This window comes from Hyalella azteca, unplaced genomic scaffold (assembly GCF_000764305.2).
Source record: "Hyalella azteca isolate HAZT.00-mixed unplaced genomic scaffold, Hazt_2.0.2 contig8398, whole genome shotgun sequence".
NCBI lineage: Eukaryota > Metazoa > Arthropoda > Malacostraca > Amphipoda > Hyalellidae > Hyalella > Hyalella azteca.
In genome coordinates this window covers 2,537-19,889 of record NW_025938493.1, presented here as the reverse complement: position 1 = coordinate 19,889, position 17,353 = coordinate 2,537, and the positions used below count along the sequence as shown (strand labels likewise).

At 40.1% G+C, this 17,353-nt stretch overlaps 2 protein-coding genes across 2 annotated transcripts in view; both read right to left on the bottom strand.

The window, feature by feature from the left end:
* LOC108671642 (vacuolar protein sorting-associated protein 13) overlaps positions 1-9,975 on the bottom strand; it is a gene marked incomplete at its 3' end in the record, with an annotated part of 32,029 nt that extends 22,054 nt beyond the window's left edge. The window contains exons 1-11 of the mRNA XM_018159212.2: positions 9,929-9,975; positions 9,172-9,324; positions 8,518-8,665; positions 7,693-8,013; positions 6,507-6,607; positions 5,463-5,544; positions 4,814-4,967; positions 3,681-3,826; positions 3,117-3,293; positions 2,144-2,281; positions 499-709 (exon numbers count right to left, since the gene is read on the bottom strand). Coding sequence (XP_018014701.2) covers positions 499-709; positions 2,144-2,281; positions 3,117-3,293; positions 3,681-3,826; positions 4,814-4,967; positions 5,463-5,544; positions 6,507-6,607; positions 7,693-8,013; positions 8,518-8,665; positions 9,172-9,324; positions 9,929-9,975 — 1,678 coding nt within the window. The remainder of the gene's footprint in view (positions 1-498; positions 710-2,143; positions 2,282-3,116; positions 3,294-3,680; positions 3,827-4,813; positions 4,968-5,462; positions 5,545-6,506; positions 6,608-7,692; positions 8,014-8,517; positions 8,666-9,171; positions 9,325-9,928) is intronic.
* A 45-nt stretch (positions 9,976-10,020) lies between these two features.
* LOC125178264 (vacuolar protein sorting-associated protein 13A-like) overlaps positions 10,021-17,353 on the bottom strand; it is a gene marked incomplete at its 5' end in the record, with an annotated part of 8,616 nt that continues 1,283 nt past the window's right edge. The window contains 9 exons of the mRNA XM_047881621.1: positions 10,021-10,187; positions 11,355-11,472; positions 11,820-11,934; positions 12,651-12,750; positions 13,367-13,531; positions 14,740-14,875; positions 15,938-16,013; positions 16,502-16,651; positions 17,059-17,185. Of these exons, the coding sequence (XP_047737577.1) occupies positions 10,021-10,187; positions 11,355-11,472; positions 11,820-11,934; positions 12,651-12,750; positions 13,367-13,531; positions 14,740-14,875; positions 15,938-16,013; positions 16,502-16,651; positions 17,059-17,185 (1,154 nt within the window). The remainder of the gene's footprint in view (positions 10,188-11,354; positions 11,473-11,819; positions 11,935-12,650; positions 12,751-13,366; positions 13,532-14,739; positions 14,876-15,937; positions 16,014-16,501; positions 16,652-17,058; positions 17,186-17,353) is intronic.

The following is a 17,353-nucleotide window of genomic DNA, read 5'->3' as shown; positions in this document are numbered from 1 at the left end:
GCATGACACTGCCACTGGCATGACACTGCCACTGGCATGACACTGCCACTGGCATGACACTGCCACTGGCATGACACTGCCACTGGCATGACACTGCCACTGGCATGACACTGCCACTGGCATGACACTGCCACTGGCATGACACTGCCACTGGCATGACACTGCCACTGGCATGACACTGCCACTGGCATGACACTGCCACTGGCATGACACTGCCACTGGCATGACACTGCCACTGGCATGACACTGCCACTGGCATNGGCCACTACCACTGACAAGGCCACGGTCACTGACAAGGCCACGGTCACTGACAAGGCCACGGCCACTGACAAGGCCACTACCACTGACAAGGCCACGGCCACTACCACTGACAAGGCCACGGCCACTACCACTGACAAGGCCACGGCCACTACCACTGACAAGACCACGGCCACTACCACTGACAAGGCCACGGCCACTACCACAGACAAGGCCACGGCCACTGACACTGGCACTGACGTTTGGCACTGATCTTCTGTCCCGTGACGAGGTCCTTCTTGACGAGGACGATGCCGGGGGCGGGGGACGAGGGGAGCTCCTCAGGGGGGGTGAGCATGGGGGGCGACGACCCCGACGACGAGGCACTCAGCGGCGCTGCCAGGCCTTCGTCAGGAGGACGTGATGACGTCACCGAGGACGGACGTGTGTCCGAGAGATGACGTAGACGCGCCTGTGATGAGGGTGATGGTTAGTGGTGACGAGGGTAATTGTTAGTGGTGACGAGGGTAACTGTTAGTGGTGACGAGGGGAGTAATTAGTGGTGACGAGGGTAATGGTTAGTGATGACGCGGGTAATAGTTAGTGGTGACAAGGGTAAAAGTTGGTGCCTTGGTGGTGACGAGGGTAACTGTTGGTAGTGACGAGGGTAATGGTTAATGGTGATGAGGGTAATGGTTGGTGGTGATGAGTGTAATGGTTGGTGGTTACGAGGGTAACTGTGAGTGGTGATGAGGGTAATGGTTGGTGGTGACGAGGGTAATGGTTAGTGGTGATGAGGGTAATGGTTGGTGGTTACGAGGGTAACTGTGAGTGGTGATGAGCGTAATGGTTGGTGGTGACGAGGGTAATGGTTAGTGGTGACGAGGGTAATGGTTGATTGTGTCGAGGGTAATGGTTGATTGTGTCGAGGGTAATGGTTGATTGTGACGAGGGTAATGGTTGATCGCGATGGGGTAATGGTTGATCGTGATGAGGGTAATGGTTGATTTTGACGAGGGTAATGGTTAGTGGTGACGAGGGTAATGGTTGGTGGTGACGAGGGTACGGTAACTGTTAGTGGTGACGTAGTGGTGACGAGGGTGATGGTTGGTGGTGACGAGGGTAACTGTTAGTGGTGACGAGGGTAATGGTTGGTGGTGACGAGGGTAATGGTTGGTGGTGATGAGGGTAATAGTTAGTGGTTACGAGGGTAATGGTTGATCGTGACGAAGGTAATGGTTAAGGGCGACGAGGCTAATGGTTAGTGGTGATGAGGGTAACTGTTAGTGGTGATGAGGGTAACTGTTAGTGGTGATGAGGGTAATAGTTAGTGGTTACGAGGGTAATGGTTGATCGTGACGAGGGTAACAGTTAATGGTGACGAGGGTAACCGTCAGTGGTGCCGATGGTAACTGTTGGTGATGACGAGGGTAATGAGGCGTAGTAATAAAGGGGCGGGCGAGGGTATACAATAGTGCCGCAAAAGTTCTATATATAGTTAAAAGTTAAAATATATATATAGTTAAAAAGTTATATATATAATTATACTACCATATAATTATATAGTTATATTATTAGAATCGTATCCACCAATTGTCATATAGTTCGTGTTATAGTAATATAGTTGTAATGTGACATACTTTTAGTTAACACCGCGAGTCTTACCTGAATATTTCTGGAATATAGTTCAAATATAATTAATATAATATAGTTTTAATCAAAACCGAGTCATTGTGACTCACTTACCTGAAATTTCTGGAATATAGTTCAAATATAATTAATATAATATAATTTTAATTAAAACCGAGTCATTGTGACTCACTTACCTGAAATTTCTGGAATATAGTTTCAATATAATTAATATAACATAGTTTTAATCAAAACCGAGTCATTGTGACTCACTTACCTGGAACTTCTGGGCGGTGGCTACGATGGAGGCTATAGCGTTGAGCTCCAGATGGAGGCTGAGGGCCGCCATGTGTAGGTGTATGTGTTGACATGTTGACTTGTACACCGTGTGTAGGTCAGGACTGCTCTCTGACACCTGCACAACATATGTTGAACTCCTGCATAAACATTCAACATTCTATCTCCGATACCTGCACAACATATGCTGAACTCCTGCATAAACATTCAACATTCGGTATATGAATTGGGCATAAACATGAATGTGAAAATGAAGAATAATTCCTTAAATGTAGAAATGAACAAATAATTCATAAAATATAATTTAGAGCTGCGACAAAAAACAGCATGACTTTAGACTTTAGAAATAGCAAGACTTATGGCTAAGACTAAACAATTTTAGACTTATAGACACTAAGACTTACAGAAAAACGATATTAGACTAAGTCTAAAACTGAAAAAAACACGACTATAGGCTAAGTCCACGATTAAAATAAAACACGACTTTAGACTAAATCCACGACTAAAATGAAAGACTTGAGACTAAATCCAAAACTGAAAAAAACGACTTTAGACTTAGTCCATGACTGAAAAAAAAAGACTAGACTATGTCTAAGGAGAGAAAATTGACTCAAGAACAAGTCCACGACTGAAAAAAAAACACTTAAGACTAAGTCTAAGATGAAAAAACGACTTAAGACTAAGTCTAAGAAGAAAAAAACACTTAAGACTCAGTCTAAGAAGAAAAAAACACTTAAGACTAAGTTTAATAAGAAAAAACGACTAAAGACTAAGCGTAAGAAGAAAAAACGACTAAAGACTAAGTCCAAACTGAAAAGAATACTAAAGACTAAGTCTAAGAAGAAAAAACGACTAAAGACTAAGCGTAAGAAGAAAAAACGACTAAAGACTAAGTCCAAACTGAAAAGAATACTAAAGACTAAGCTTAAGAAGAAAAAATTGCCACGCCTAACCGCCTTGTAGACGAAGCGCAGCAGGACGCAGTCGGGGGCGCCGGGGGGCAGGAAGTGGATGTCGAGGGGGGCTGCGGGCCCCGGTGTGTCAGGCACGTCCACTGACGGTAGCTTGAAGTCCACCGCCCCCGCCTTGAAGTGAGTGCTGACTAACTCCACCGCCCCCGCCCCTTGTTTCTGCACTCACACAAATGCATGGGTCAAGTTGTCCAAGTAGTGACACACTTACGCACGTAGCTCTCATACGCCCATTTGTGCGAACCACTGGGCTGTGCAAGAACCACTGATTACTATAACCACTGAGCCCAGTGGTTACAGTTTAGAGTACCAGGATTAAAGAAGTGAAGCGAGGGTTCGAGACCGCAACAATCTGTGAATATTCTGCGATGTTAAAAATCAGCGACAAGTTTAATGACCTAATGAACGCAGATATCACTATTATGATAATAACAGGCAAAGTGGGTTAAGGTGACCCACACTAGGCAAAAAAAGGGCACATTTCGCAACAACGTTTATGTTCATGCTTTATATAATATAAAGATTTCACCCTATACAAAATTTCACCTGTACGGTAAGGTGCTGCAGGTAGAGCTCAACCTTCATGTCGTGGGAGCGGTGCGTGACCGCCCCGCCCAGCTGCTGCACGCGCACTGACAGCAGCGGCATCACGCGCCCACCATCACCCATCGTCACCAGCACCACCGACACCTCTGACGCACAACAAAATATTTTATTGTATCTCTTCAAAGCTAACATTATTTATTTTGTATTTGACATGATAATGTACTAGCTAACTGTAGATATTGTTATTTAGGTTTTTTTCAAAAAAAATCATTAATGGGTTATTTTCATTTAATAATGTACTAGAGATTCTTCCAGGCAACCATGCCCAAGGCCACGCTGTAAGCACCGCCTACTAAGCTGAATTTTCCTCGCTAGCTGGTTTCGATCCCACGACTCGCGGCTCCTATCTCTGGGCGCTCGCCTACCACTGAATGGGTGTAATTACACGCGTCTGTTTACAGCCACAGGATATCATAGGAAATTCCGTTGTGCTTCAACTAAAAGAACATAATATTAGTGAATTGCGGCGAAATTTACTAAATTTCTAAGGCATATGTTTAAAAATTTTCATTCTTTTTCCTGTGATTAAGTAAAGAGATTTTCTGCTCACGTTTACAAAATTTGAATAATTCCAGGAACTCATTGCTTCTTCATCGTTAATAGGGATTTAAGGTACCCCATTAAGAATCAAGGTCTGGAAATTCTGTTTCTATACATATTCCATGGCTAATTATAATTATACAAGGACAAAGCCCATGACGATAATAAAGTTGACATCGGAGAATAATTATATGAATAATTATTAGTGATAATTACTAATATGATTATTCGTATTTTTTTCAGCATGATTATCAGTATAATACAAACCCTGGACTTTGAATAATTCTAGATATAACTATCAGTATAATTATCAGTATAATCAATCATCAGTAAAATTATTAGCACATGACGCTCCCTGGACTTGGAATAATTCTACGTATAACTATCAATATAATTATCACTATAATCATCAGTATCATTATCACTATGATTATTCGTCTTATTATCAGTAAGATTATCAGTATAATTATTAGTTTGATTATCAATGTGATTATTCCTATGATTATGAATAAGATTAATAGCACAGAACGCACCCTGGACTCGGAAGGACAGCGCCAGGTTGACGAACTGCGGGCTCTCCTGATGGGGGGCGCCGTCCTGCTGCTCCAGGGGCGCCGCCCCCAGCGACGCCGCGGCCGCAGCAGCACAACCCGCGTCCAACATAACGTTCATGTTCATGTCCATCTCCTGCACCAACATAACGTTCATGTTCATGTCCATCTCCTGCACCAACATAACGTTCATGTTCATGTCCATCTCCTGCACCAACATCAACATACATCATGTGCTGCACCAACATCAGCATTAACAACACACAATTCAACGGAGCATTAATACAATTAATTTTTAATTAATTTTAACATAATTGTGTTCTTTTGATCCTGTGAATTTGTAATAATTACTATTAAATAACCACAAAAAATAATTTGAGTAATATAACTACCAGGACCCCATCACCCTCCTGGTGGGGGGTTATGACCCCATAACCCCCATCAGCCACCTAGCAGGGGGTTATGACCCCCATCACACACCTGGTGGGGGATCGTGACCCCCATCACCCACCAGGTGGGGGGTTATGACCCCCATGACCCTCATCACCCACCTGGTGGGGGGTTATGACCCCCATGACCCTCATCACCCACCTGGTGGGGGGTTATGACCCCCATGACCCCCATCACCCACCTGATATATGGGAGGTGATGGAGGGGTCAGGACGTCATGCGCCCTAGAGATGCTGTGGGCGATGTGGGCTACCTGCGTCAGCCTGCCCGGTTATCAACATTTATTTTATTATTAAATATTTTATTATTAAATATTTTATTATTATATTTGATTATTATATATTTAATAATAAAATTTTATTATTAAATATTTGATTATTAACTTTTATTATTAAACATTTCATTATTAAATTTTCTTATTAAATATATTATTATTAAATACTTGAATATTAAATTTTATTATCAAAAATTTAATTATTAAATTTTAGTATTGAATTATTTAACATAATTTACGGAATATAGAATGTTCACCGTTATTGATGAATTATGTTAATATTAGCAACGAGCATTTGAGGTATCAATGAAATTATGATCAAAACTCTAGATAATAAAAGATTCTTTACTAAACAAGATAATCAATAGCGTATAGAACATTTTTGTTAAAGTGTTTATACAAGGGACATATGAAAAAAGGCGTTGAAATGAGTCATGCTATATACATTCAATGTTGATAGGATAACATTGGCTCATCGTTGGAAAATATATCAAAATTCAGCGTATCAAGATGGACGTTGTTTCAATGTTGAAATTAGGTTATTCGAGTATTGTTCACATTTCAACACATGATTTAACGTTAAATTTAGGTGGACAGCAATCATTTTGGCCTGAAATCAACGTTGTTTCAACGCCAGATGCATGCTGGGTTGCAATAAAGGGAAATATAATTAAAAAAGATCTAAGTAAAATGTAAGTAAATAAAGTGTAAGTAAATTATAAATAAACTGTGAGTAAATAAAGTGAAAGTAAAATCTAAGCAAAAAAAATGTAATTAAAATGTAAGTAAATAAAGTCTAAATAAAGTATAAGTAAACTGTAAATAAATAAAGAATAAGTAAATGTAAGTAAACTGTAAGTAAATAAAGTGTAATTAAAATGTAAGTGAAAAAGCGTAAGTAAAATGTAAGTAAAAAAGCGTAAGTAAAATGTAAGTACAAAAAAGCCTCACCGGTCGTCGGAGAGCGTGAGGCTGAGGACAGGCAGTGAGGCAGCGACACGCAGCCTCGGCAGCCCTGGCATGTCACTTACCACGCACACGTGTACGTCAACCTGTACACGTACACGTGCTTATAACATACATACACACGCACACGTGTACGTCAACCTGTACACGTACACGTGCTTATAACATACATACACACGCACACGTGTACGTCAACCTGTACACGTACACGTGCTTATAACATACATACAAACGCATACGTGTACGTCAACCTGTACACGTACATGTGCTTATAACATACAGACACACGCATGCGTGTACGTCAACCTGTACACGTACACGTGCTTATAACATGTCATACATATACACACACACACGTGTAAGTCAACCTGTACACGTACACGTGCTTATACCAATACAATACGTACACACGCACACGTGTACGTCTACCTGTACACGTACACGTGCTTATATCACCACACACACACGCATACATGTACGTCAACCTCTACAATACACATATACTAATACGACCGCATATACACACACACACGAGTTTTAAATCGACATGTGCATAAGCAAACATTATTATTATCCAACTTTTGGCGATTAAACTATTAAATTTATTAAACTTTATTAACTTAATTAACTTTATTAACTTTCTTTTTCAACTTTTGGTTATCAACTTTATTAACTTTATTATTCAACTTTTGGTTATTAACTTCATTTAACTTTATTATTAAACTTTTGGTTATTAACTTCATTTAACTTTATTAACTTTATTATTCAACTTTTGGTTCTTAACATACGTTAATACACCTTAAGTGAAGATATTTTTTATTTGCTGTCTTAACATATCTGAGGTTTTCCGAGTTAAACAGGCAACAAGAATAAAAAATTAAAACAGTAAAGTAAACCAAACATGAAGAGCATTAAAGAAATTATTTCAAAATAAGACCTGAAAAATGCTGAGGTTTTCAGCACCATAGGCCGATTTTGTTACTAAAAAATATGTAGGGGCGCGAAATTTCACCAGATTTTCATTGCAGCTAGTTTATAATATAAATAATATAATATAATGATAATTGCAATAATATAATATAAAAATAATATAATATAACAATAATATAAATAATATAACATAATAATATAATATAAGTATATGGTATATATAAGCTGAGTATTCCCCAACCTGTAGATGCGTGGGGGGCAGGATGTACTTGGTAGCCGCCGGGGTGTCGGGGCCACAACACGCGTCCCCAGGGGGAAGACTTAACGAGTGTGGACGTGGGGGACGAACTCCTTCTTCAGGAGGGGGATTAGCAGTGTCTGGGGGAGACAGGCGGGGGAAGAGCTCGGTGTAGGTGCCCGTGACTTCGGGGGAGGCGCCCTTTGAATCGGGGGAGGTGCCCTTTGCGTCGGGGGAGGTGCCCTTTGCGTCGGGGGAGAGGCATGTAGCGTCTGTAGATAGCAGCGCATCCTGCCATGGTTCATCTGCCCCGCACACCACCACCTGCACTCAGAAAAATGTATGGGTGGCACTCAGCACGAGATACGGCACAATCTGGGTCAAGATGACCCACACATGGGCAAAAAGAGCATCAATGTTTTTAAATTTTCACTCATTTCTCTGAGTGTGATGTTAGACGCACGCGGCTCTTGTCGGGACAGTGGAAGGAAATGTGTCATAAATAAGAAAATTCGGACAATCACGGTTGACGATTACATTGTTGGATAATCATGATTAAAAGTTCAAGTTTGGACCTAGAGTAACTAGAATAGAATTTAGTACTGCAGTATAAAACTTAAAATTATTACTGTTGCCTTCTAACAGATAACATATATACTAGGTACATAATTCTATTACTATTACCCTCCAACAGATAACATATATACTAGGTACATAATTCTATTAATGTTACCCTCCAACAGATAACATATATACTAGGTACATAATTCTATTAATGTTACCCTCCAACAGATATATACATTAAGGAATTATGACACTCAGAGTTACCTGGACATCGGTCAGTCTGACGCAATATTGGTCGTAGGAGGCGTATGGGAGACCGCTCTTCTCACTTTTGTTGCTCTTTACGCTCTTGTCACTCTTATTGCTCTTTACGCTGAGCGCTCCCAGGCTCATGACAAGGACGCAGCATGAGCTGAAAAATATGCAGCACTGTAAGCGTCATGCTGAATATGCAGCACTCTAGACAAGCCCAAGCAGACTAACATACTTCGCTGGCACTGCAGGGATAACATAATTTAATCTTCAATTTTTAGATAACCGTATTTAATATTTAATTTGTAGATAGCCGAATTAAATCTTTAATTTTTAGATACGGTAACCTAATTTAATCTTCAATTTTTAGATACCGTAACCTAAATTAATCTTTAATTTTTATAACTTAATTCATCTTTAATTTTTAGATAACCTAATTTAATCTTTAACTTTTAGATGACCTATTTTATTCTTTAATTTTAGAGAGTCCAATTTAATCTTGTTTATTACCTATAGTATAATATATGTAGTGTGTATGAGTACAAAGTACACGTTAGATTTGTGTGGAGTGTAGCGCCCCATACAATAGCAGGTGCTCTGGCAGCACAAGTCTGCCACACACCTGCTGCTCTGGCCATGCTCTGGCAGCACAAGTCTGCCACACACCTGCTGATCTGGCCATGCTCTGGCAGCACAAGTCTGGAAGGCATGACAGACAGACAGATGTCACGGCGGACGCTGCCGTCAACAGCGGCCTGGAGACCTGAGACGCTGCGCACCTTCGCCGCCTCCAGCTGGTTCAGGGCCGCCGCCTGCAGTCTGGGGGGCGTGAATGTCGTGCGAATATTTCGGTAAATTAGTTTAATTAACTTAATTAATTATACGGTAGTCGTCGTCAATGGGTAAATATCGTGCAAATATTCGTGATAAATTGGTTTAATTAAGTTATGTAATTATATGTTAGTCTTAGTTGTCTTCAATGGTGGGATAATTTTATAACACATGCAAATATTCGCGATAAATTAGTTTAATTAAGTTAATTAATCATACGTTAGTCGTCGTTAATGGGGGGATAGTTTTATTACACATGGAAATATTTGCCATAAATAAGTTTAATTAACTTAATTAATTATATGTTAGTCGTCGTCAATGGGGGGATAGTTTTATTACACGTCATCAAAAGGGGACACATCATCAGGACACATCATCAGGACACATCACCATAACACATCATCAGGACACATCACCATAACACATCATCAGGACACATCACCATAACACATCATCAGGACACATCACCATAACACATCAACAGGACACATCACCATAACACATCACACGCACTGCTGCAGGGAGAGGGTGCGTGGTGGTGCCAGGGCCGTCATCACCATCATGACACATCACCATAACACATCACACGCACTGCTGCAGGGAGAGGGTGCGTGGTGGTGCCAGCACCGTCATCACCATAACACATCACCATAACACATCATCATGACACATCACCATAACACATCACACGCACTGCTGCAGGGAGAGGGTGCGTGGTGGTGCCAGCACCGTCATCACCCTGACGCAGGTGGTGGCGTGGTATACGAGCTGCAGAGGGCGCGCCCTCAGGATGATGCGCTCATCACACGGGGCGCGTGGTGCTGCCGTGTCGCCTCCATCAGGCCGGGATCCTGCATGCAAATTAAGGTTCATCATCATAAATAATCATTTCCATACAAGTTAAAGTAAAGGTTAATCATCATAAATCATCATTTCCATACAAGTTAAAGTAAAGGTTCATCATCACAAATCATCATTTCCATACAAGTTGAAATGATGGAAATGATGATAGGTTATTCATCACAAATCATCATTTCTATACAAGTTGAAATAGAGGTTCATCGTCATAAATCATCATTTCTATACAAGTTAATCAGCCAGCTGAGAATGGTTATCATTGTGCAAAGTTTAGCGATTGTGCAATTACATGCTTCACAATGCCTCATTATTATTACTATTTTTCCTATTCACTAAGAAGAAATCATGCGGGAACATTACACACACAAAATTGTTTCTTTTATCTCAATACACCATGTGTATCGCTGCATTAATTCACCCACACAATTTAACACAGACGCCAACATCAGTGAATGAATCCTACGAAAAATCTTACACAACTCCTGGTCACTAATAAAACGCATACAATGTGTCAGTTATTTGTGTATATTCAATACAAAGCATACAATGTGTCAGTTATGTGGGTATATTCAATACAAAGCATACAATGTGTCAGTTATGTGAGTACATTTAATACAAAGCATACAATGTGTCAGTTATTTGTGTATATTTAATACAAAGCATACAATGTGTCAGTTATGTGAGTACATTTAATACAAAGCATACAATGTGTCAGTTATTTGTGTATATTTAATACAAAGCATACAATGTCAGTTATGTGTGTATATTTGAAACAATTTATCAGCTATAATTGCCCAAAGGAACCCGGTACCTAACGTCAGGTACATGAACAGGAGCTCGCTACAGGTATCTGATACAAGTACTATATTATCACTAGATACCACTCACTAGATACAAGTACTTATATTATCAGTCTGCTTATATCGCAACTTTACAAGGAATTTAAAAGCAAAAAAAAACACCAAGCAAATTCACCATATCGATATTTGAATTTGCTATAATAATCAATAATCAATATCGATATGGCAAATTTGTTTGGTGTTTTCTTTGCTTTTAAATTCCTTGGTCACTAGATACACCTGCAGACATGAACTAGATACTCATAGATACACCTGTTAACACGATACTCATAACTAGATACTACTAGATACTCAACTCACCTGTTGACATGAGTATGTCGGCTGAGGGTAGTTCATCAGAGGGTTGAAGGTCTGAGGGTGCGTCAGGAAGAGGGTTCCTCTCGTACAGGAATTCAACAAGATCCGTTGTTGAATTCACCTGATGGAGCCAACACAAATCAATTATTTATTGCATTTAAAACATTTAAACACACAATATTACACACAGAGGCCACAGAGCGCGGTGTGTAATATTGAGCAATATTAATAGCGCCTTCAATTATTAATAATAGCGTCACTATTAATAATAGCGTCACACCATTATTTATTATAGCGGCATACAACTATTAATAATAGCTACACACCATTATTAATTATATCATCACACCATTATTTATTATAGCGCCTCACCATTATTAATCATATCGCTATTATTATTATTAATCATCCACACCATTATTCATTATATCGACATTATTAATGATATCACTGTTATTAACTCCCCACCTCGAGGCTATCTACGAGCCTGTAGGGTAGCACCTCCCCAGGTTTCTTCCCCCCGTCATCCCCAGCATCGCACCCCACGCCATCGATGATGAAGCTCCCAAGGCTGCACTCAAACCTGCATAGTAATCATATTATTTATTAATTATAGCTTATATTAAAGAATGAATTATTTAATTATTTAGCATGAACAAAGGTTGCTCTCAAACCTACACGAGAAAAATAAATTGATTGAATAAATCGATACACTGGTTTTAATACGACATGGAATAATTTGAATATATTTAATTTTATAAGGAACTGCATTTATCAAATACAGGTGTCTTATGTACAAGGTATACGACAACAATGAGTGAACTAATGCAAAACTGTCGATAGTAGGATAGCACGATCATGTCATAATCTCATGCCCATGTCGTATGATTATGACATGAGCATGTCAGTATCATGCTATAGGACCATGTCATAATTGTACGACAAGAACCTGTTGTAATCGTATGACACAAACAAGTCGTAATAGCATGATATAACCATGTCATAATAGTACGACAAGAGCATATTGTAATCATACGACCTAACCATGTCAAAATTGCACAAACATGCTTCAGTCGTACAACACGACCGTGTCCTCATGGTATGACCATCTAGTAGTGGCGTGACATGACCATGTCATAGTTGTACATTCATGTCATAGTTCTACGACCATATCATAATAGTACGCCACAATAATGTCGTAATCTTACGACCATGTCGTAAAGAGACACCCATTACGGGTCCCAGCAGACCGTAGTCCTACGACCATGTCGTAAAGGGACACCCATGTCGTAATCTCACCTGACGGCGGCAGCGGCGGACCTGACGGCGGTGTTCATCCTGAGGGCGGCGACCTCCGCCCTCAGGAGTGTCTGTGCCGCCCCAGAGGGTAGGTCGTCCTCTGCAAGAGAGTAGGGAGGTGTGAGGGTAACAGGCAAGAGGGTAGAGGAGTGTCAGGGTAACAGGCAAGAGGGTAGAGGCGTGTCAGGGTAACAGGCAAGAGGGTAGAGGCGTGTCAGGGTAACAGGCAAGAGGGTAGGGACGTGTCAGGGTAACAGGCAAGAGGGTAGAGGCGTGTCAGGGTAACAGGCACGAGGGTAGGGACGTGTCAGGGTAACAGGCACGAGGGTAGGGACGTGTCAGGGTAACAGGCACGAGGGTAGGGACGTGTCAGGGTAACAGGCAAGAGGGTAGGGACGTGACTGTACCATATAATAATTACCTACGTACTTGATATTGGAATCTCAAATAGGTGATGAATACGAGAGCAGCGCTGACTCATGTTAGAGGCAGGAGGTGAGGCAGATGAGGCCGAAATTAAGGCCACTAGGAAGTATGAGCAAGCCTGCATCGTTGGTGAGGCAGAAGGTGAGGCAGGAGGAGAGGCAGGAGGAGAGGCAGAAGGTGAGGCAGAAAGTAAGGCAAGATGACAAGAAGTATGAGCAGCACCTGCATCGTTGGTGAGGCAGAAGGTGAGGCAGAAAGTAAGGCAAGATGACAAGAAGTAAGAGCAGCACCTGCATCGTTGGTGAGGCAGAAGGTGAGGCTGGAGAGCAGGAAGTTGACCCTCAGGTCGTGGTAGGTGAGGGGAAGTGAGGGCGGCAGAGCGCCCTCACTGTGCCCGATGGCAGCGTACAGTTCAGCCTTCTCTTCGGCACTCAGCTGCTCTGCCAGCTGTGTTACTGCAGTCATAATTATAGCGTTATTTATTATTATAATTAGTGGGTCACTATGTTAAAGCAGTGATAATTATATCGTTATAGATTATTATATTTAGTGGGATACTACGTCAAAGCAATCATAATTATATCGTTATAGATTATTATATTTAGTGGGATACTACGTCAAAGCAATCATAATTATATCGTTACCTATACATTATTATATTTAGTGGGTCACTGCAATGCATTATCATCAACGTATCACCACATGCCATCATTGTCACTATCAACAGTGCGTCACTGCAATGATAGTTGCATCATTACACGCAGTCATTGTTAGTATTATGAAATGAAAAAGCAGTAAAACAACACGTAATTATTAACGTATCATTCCACGTCATCATTGTCATTTTCAGTACATAAACACCCGTCACTGCAGTGCGCTGTCATCATTTGTTTTATATTCAAGCCGTTGTTACTATTACTATCACAAGCATCAAGAGATTTTTAAGAGTGATGATGCAAAAATTTCAAGCACATTTTAGTTTTTTTTAATACACTCTTCCATGTAGGTGTATTTGATTATACACGGGGTTATTAGGTGCGTCTATTAGTTGCGTCTACTACAGTTTGGCAGGCTGAGAGCCTATACACGAGTATAGTGTTTCAATACACTGCGCCCACGTCAGTGCGACGTTGGGAGTTGTCGAGTAAGGGTGTGCACGGTGGAGGCATGCGAGAGCAAGACAGCAGTACGCGCTACAGTGGGCAAGAGAGAGAGCGACACAGCTGTGCTCGGTATGACGGCCGGGCGGCTACTGAGCGCAATGCTTCAAAACAACTCGAGTTGCTCGGCCTGCAATGAACGCGCTAGTTGCCTCTGAACACGTCAAGCATCACAAATTTTAGTAGCCTCGCCTAGTAGACGCAACTAATAGCCCCGTGTATAAACACCTTAATTAAGGAGCGCGAAACTATTAGCTTCTGCGGTATAGCTCGCGAAAAATATTAGCAGGCGAACCAAATTTATAGAAAATTTATAGCAGGCGAACCAAATTTATAGAAAACCAAAAGAATAGAAAATTTTAACAAAAGTGAGAACATTTTCAGCATCTTCACTGAAAATTCTATTATTTAATCGAAGGAATTTTAGCATGTGTAGAAAAAATTCTGACAATTGCTAAAAAAATTCTAGCCGGCTTAGAGGAAAATGTAGCCGGTTTGCTCACCTGTAGTGGGTTGGTTCTCAGCATCACCCTGGGGGGCGGTGGGCTTGGTACCCCACGACATCCACCCACCAAACCACCCCCTGTTGGGGGGCGCCTCCTGCTGCTGCTTCTTCTTCAGACGTCCCTCTCGCTCCACCTGCGATATATTCCATCAATTTTTTCCCTCTAACTGCGATATATTCCATCAATTTTTTCCCTCTAACTGCAATATATTCCATCAATTTTTTCCCTCTAACTGCAATATATTCCATAAATTTGTACTCTGGCTTTCCTTCAAAATGCATATTCCATCAATTGTTTTCCCAGAAACTTCGATATATTCCATCAATAGTTTTCCCAGAAACTTCGATATATTCCATCAATTGTTTTCCCAGAAACTTCGATATATTCCATCAATTGTTTTCCCAGAAACTGCGATAATTTCCAGCAATTGTTTTCCCAGAAACTGCGATAATTTCCATCAATTGTTTTCCCAGAAACTGCGATAATTTCCAGCAATTGTTTTCCCAGAAACTGCGATAATTTCCAGCAATTGCTTTTCCTCTAACTGCGATACATTCCATCAATTCCTGACACTTGTTTGTCTAACTGGGCTGGGTTTAATTATTTTGATATGTGAGCTGAAAAACTAATATAAAAACATTCTAAAGACGACAAACACTCATGGAACAAGGCTACTAACGAACAAGGAAACGACTACAAAACGGCACAAGTATGTGAACAAACTATCACATTAACTGCTGTGACTAAACTATCACATTAACTGCTGTGACTAAACTATTTATATATATATAGTGATTTTCATTACATTACAGAAATGATTTCAAAGAAGAAATGATATCATAAAACTAAAGACAATCGTAATGAGTTTCCAAAAACGAGAAGTGACCTCAACCACCACATTTATGTTAAAAATTAAGAAAATGATACGTAGGGCAATCCATCAAATAACATGATGTTAAGATTATAATTTCAAAAGGATAATGATATAAAAAGAACTATAAAGATATTTTAACAGTAATTAATATGATAGAGCGAGAACAGACTAAGGATTTGTAGAGTTTCATCGCATATATTTAAAATTTATGAAGTGAATCTCTGAGGTTCATCAAATACCTCGGCTGTGAGTGAGAAAGTGTACAAATATTTGGACAATGTGACCCATTTATTATTCTAAGAGTATATAGCGAGAACTGACCTCAACTTTAGCCTGTCGTCGCATGAGGGAAAGGTTGAAGAGGTCTAACTGGCGCTCGAACTCCTCCAGTTTATCTCTGCACAGCAATAAAAACGTTACAACAGGCGAACCTTCAAGAGAAAAACGTTTAAAATGCGAACGTTTTAAGATAAAAACGCATAATGAGGCCAATGGTTCAAAAGACAAACGTTTCAAAATACAAACGTTCCAAGAGACAAATGGTCTAGAGACAAACGTTTCAAGTTACATATACGTTTCAAGAGACAAACGTTTCAAGTTACATTCGTTCCAAGAGACAAACGTTTTAAGAGACATACGTTTTAAGAGTGCAAGGTTTTAAGTTACAAACATTTCAAAATACAAACGATTCGAGAGACAAAATTTTAAAAAGCCAACGTTTCAAGAGGTCAACGTACTATAAAAAAAACGTTTGAGGTCAACGTTTCAAGAGAAAAACGCTTATCAATTTGCATGCAAATTGATAAATAATTTCAAAAAATCTAATTAGCAGCTCAATAAATTATTAGTATAACAAATTACCAACTATTTGAGTGAGCACCCCACCTGTTATTGCCGGGGGGAGATGTTAAGGTCGTCTTATAGGCGGCCATGTATGCACGGCACGTCGCCCTGTGCGTCTTCATGTGCGTCCACGACCAGTTCCTGCGTACACGCCTGATGCTGTCCAGCTGACACATGTACGCGTACCTCCACCTAGATAATAGTTAAAATCTATCAAATTTATCCCTATATAATAGTTATAATTGTAAAAAAACGTTAATTTAAGATAAAAATAGAGATATTTTATAAGATATATAAATGAATCCCTATATAATAATTCAAATTTGTTAGAATAACGTTAATTCCAGCTATTAAAGTGATATTTTAACATCAGATAAAAGGTCAAACTACCCACCAGAGTTTCGTACATTTTACAAAGTACAAAATTTATTGCTATATAATAGTTAAAATTGTAAAAAAAGTTTATTCCAGATAAAAATAGTGATATTTTATCAGATATATAAATTTATATCTATATAATAGCCAAATTAATTAGTATAACCTTAATTCCAGATAAAAATAATGATATTTTAGTTGATGTAAAAGGTAACACAACCCACAAGAGGGCAGCATGGCCGGCGCGGGTGGGGAGGATGGGGCGGTGGTGGCGGTAGAGGGCGGCTACCCTCATCCTGTCCAGGCTCTCCACCAGCGCCATCGCCCCGCAGTACTGCCGCCGACTCAGACCTGCGTGAGTATTTACGCTATATTTTCTTGTCTATGATTAAGTGAACGTAAGTACTTACGCTCTATTTTCTTGTCTATGATTAAGTGAACGTAAGTACTTACGCTCTATTTTCTTGTCTATGATTAAGTGAACGTAAGTACTTACGCTCTATTTTCTTGTCTATGATT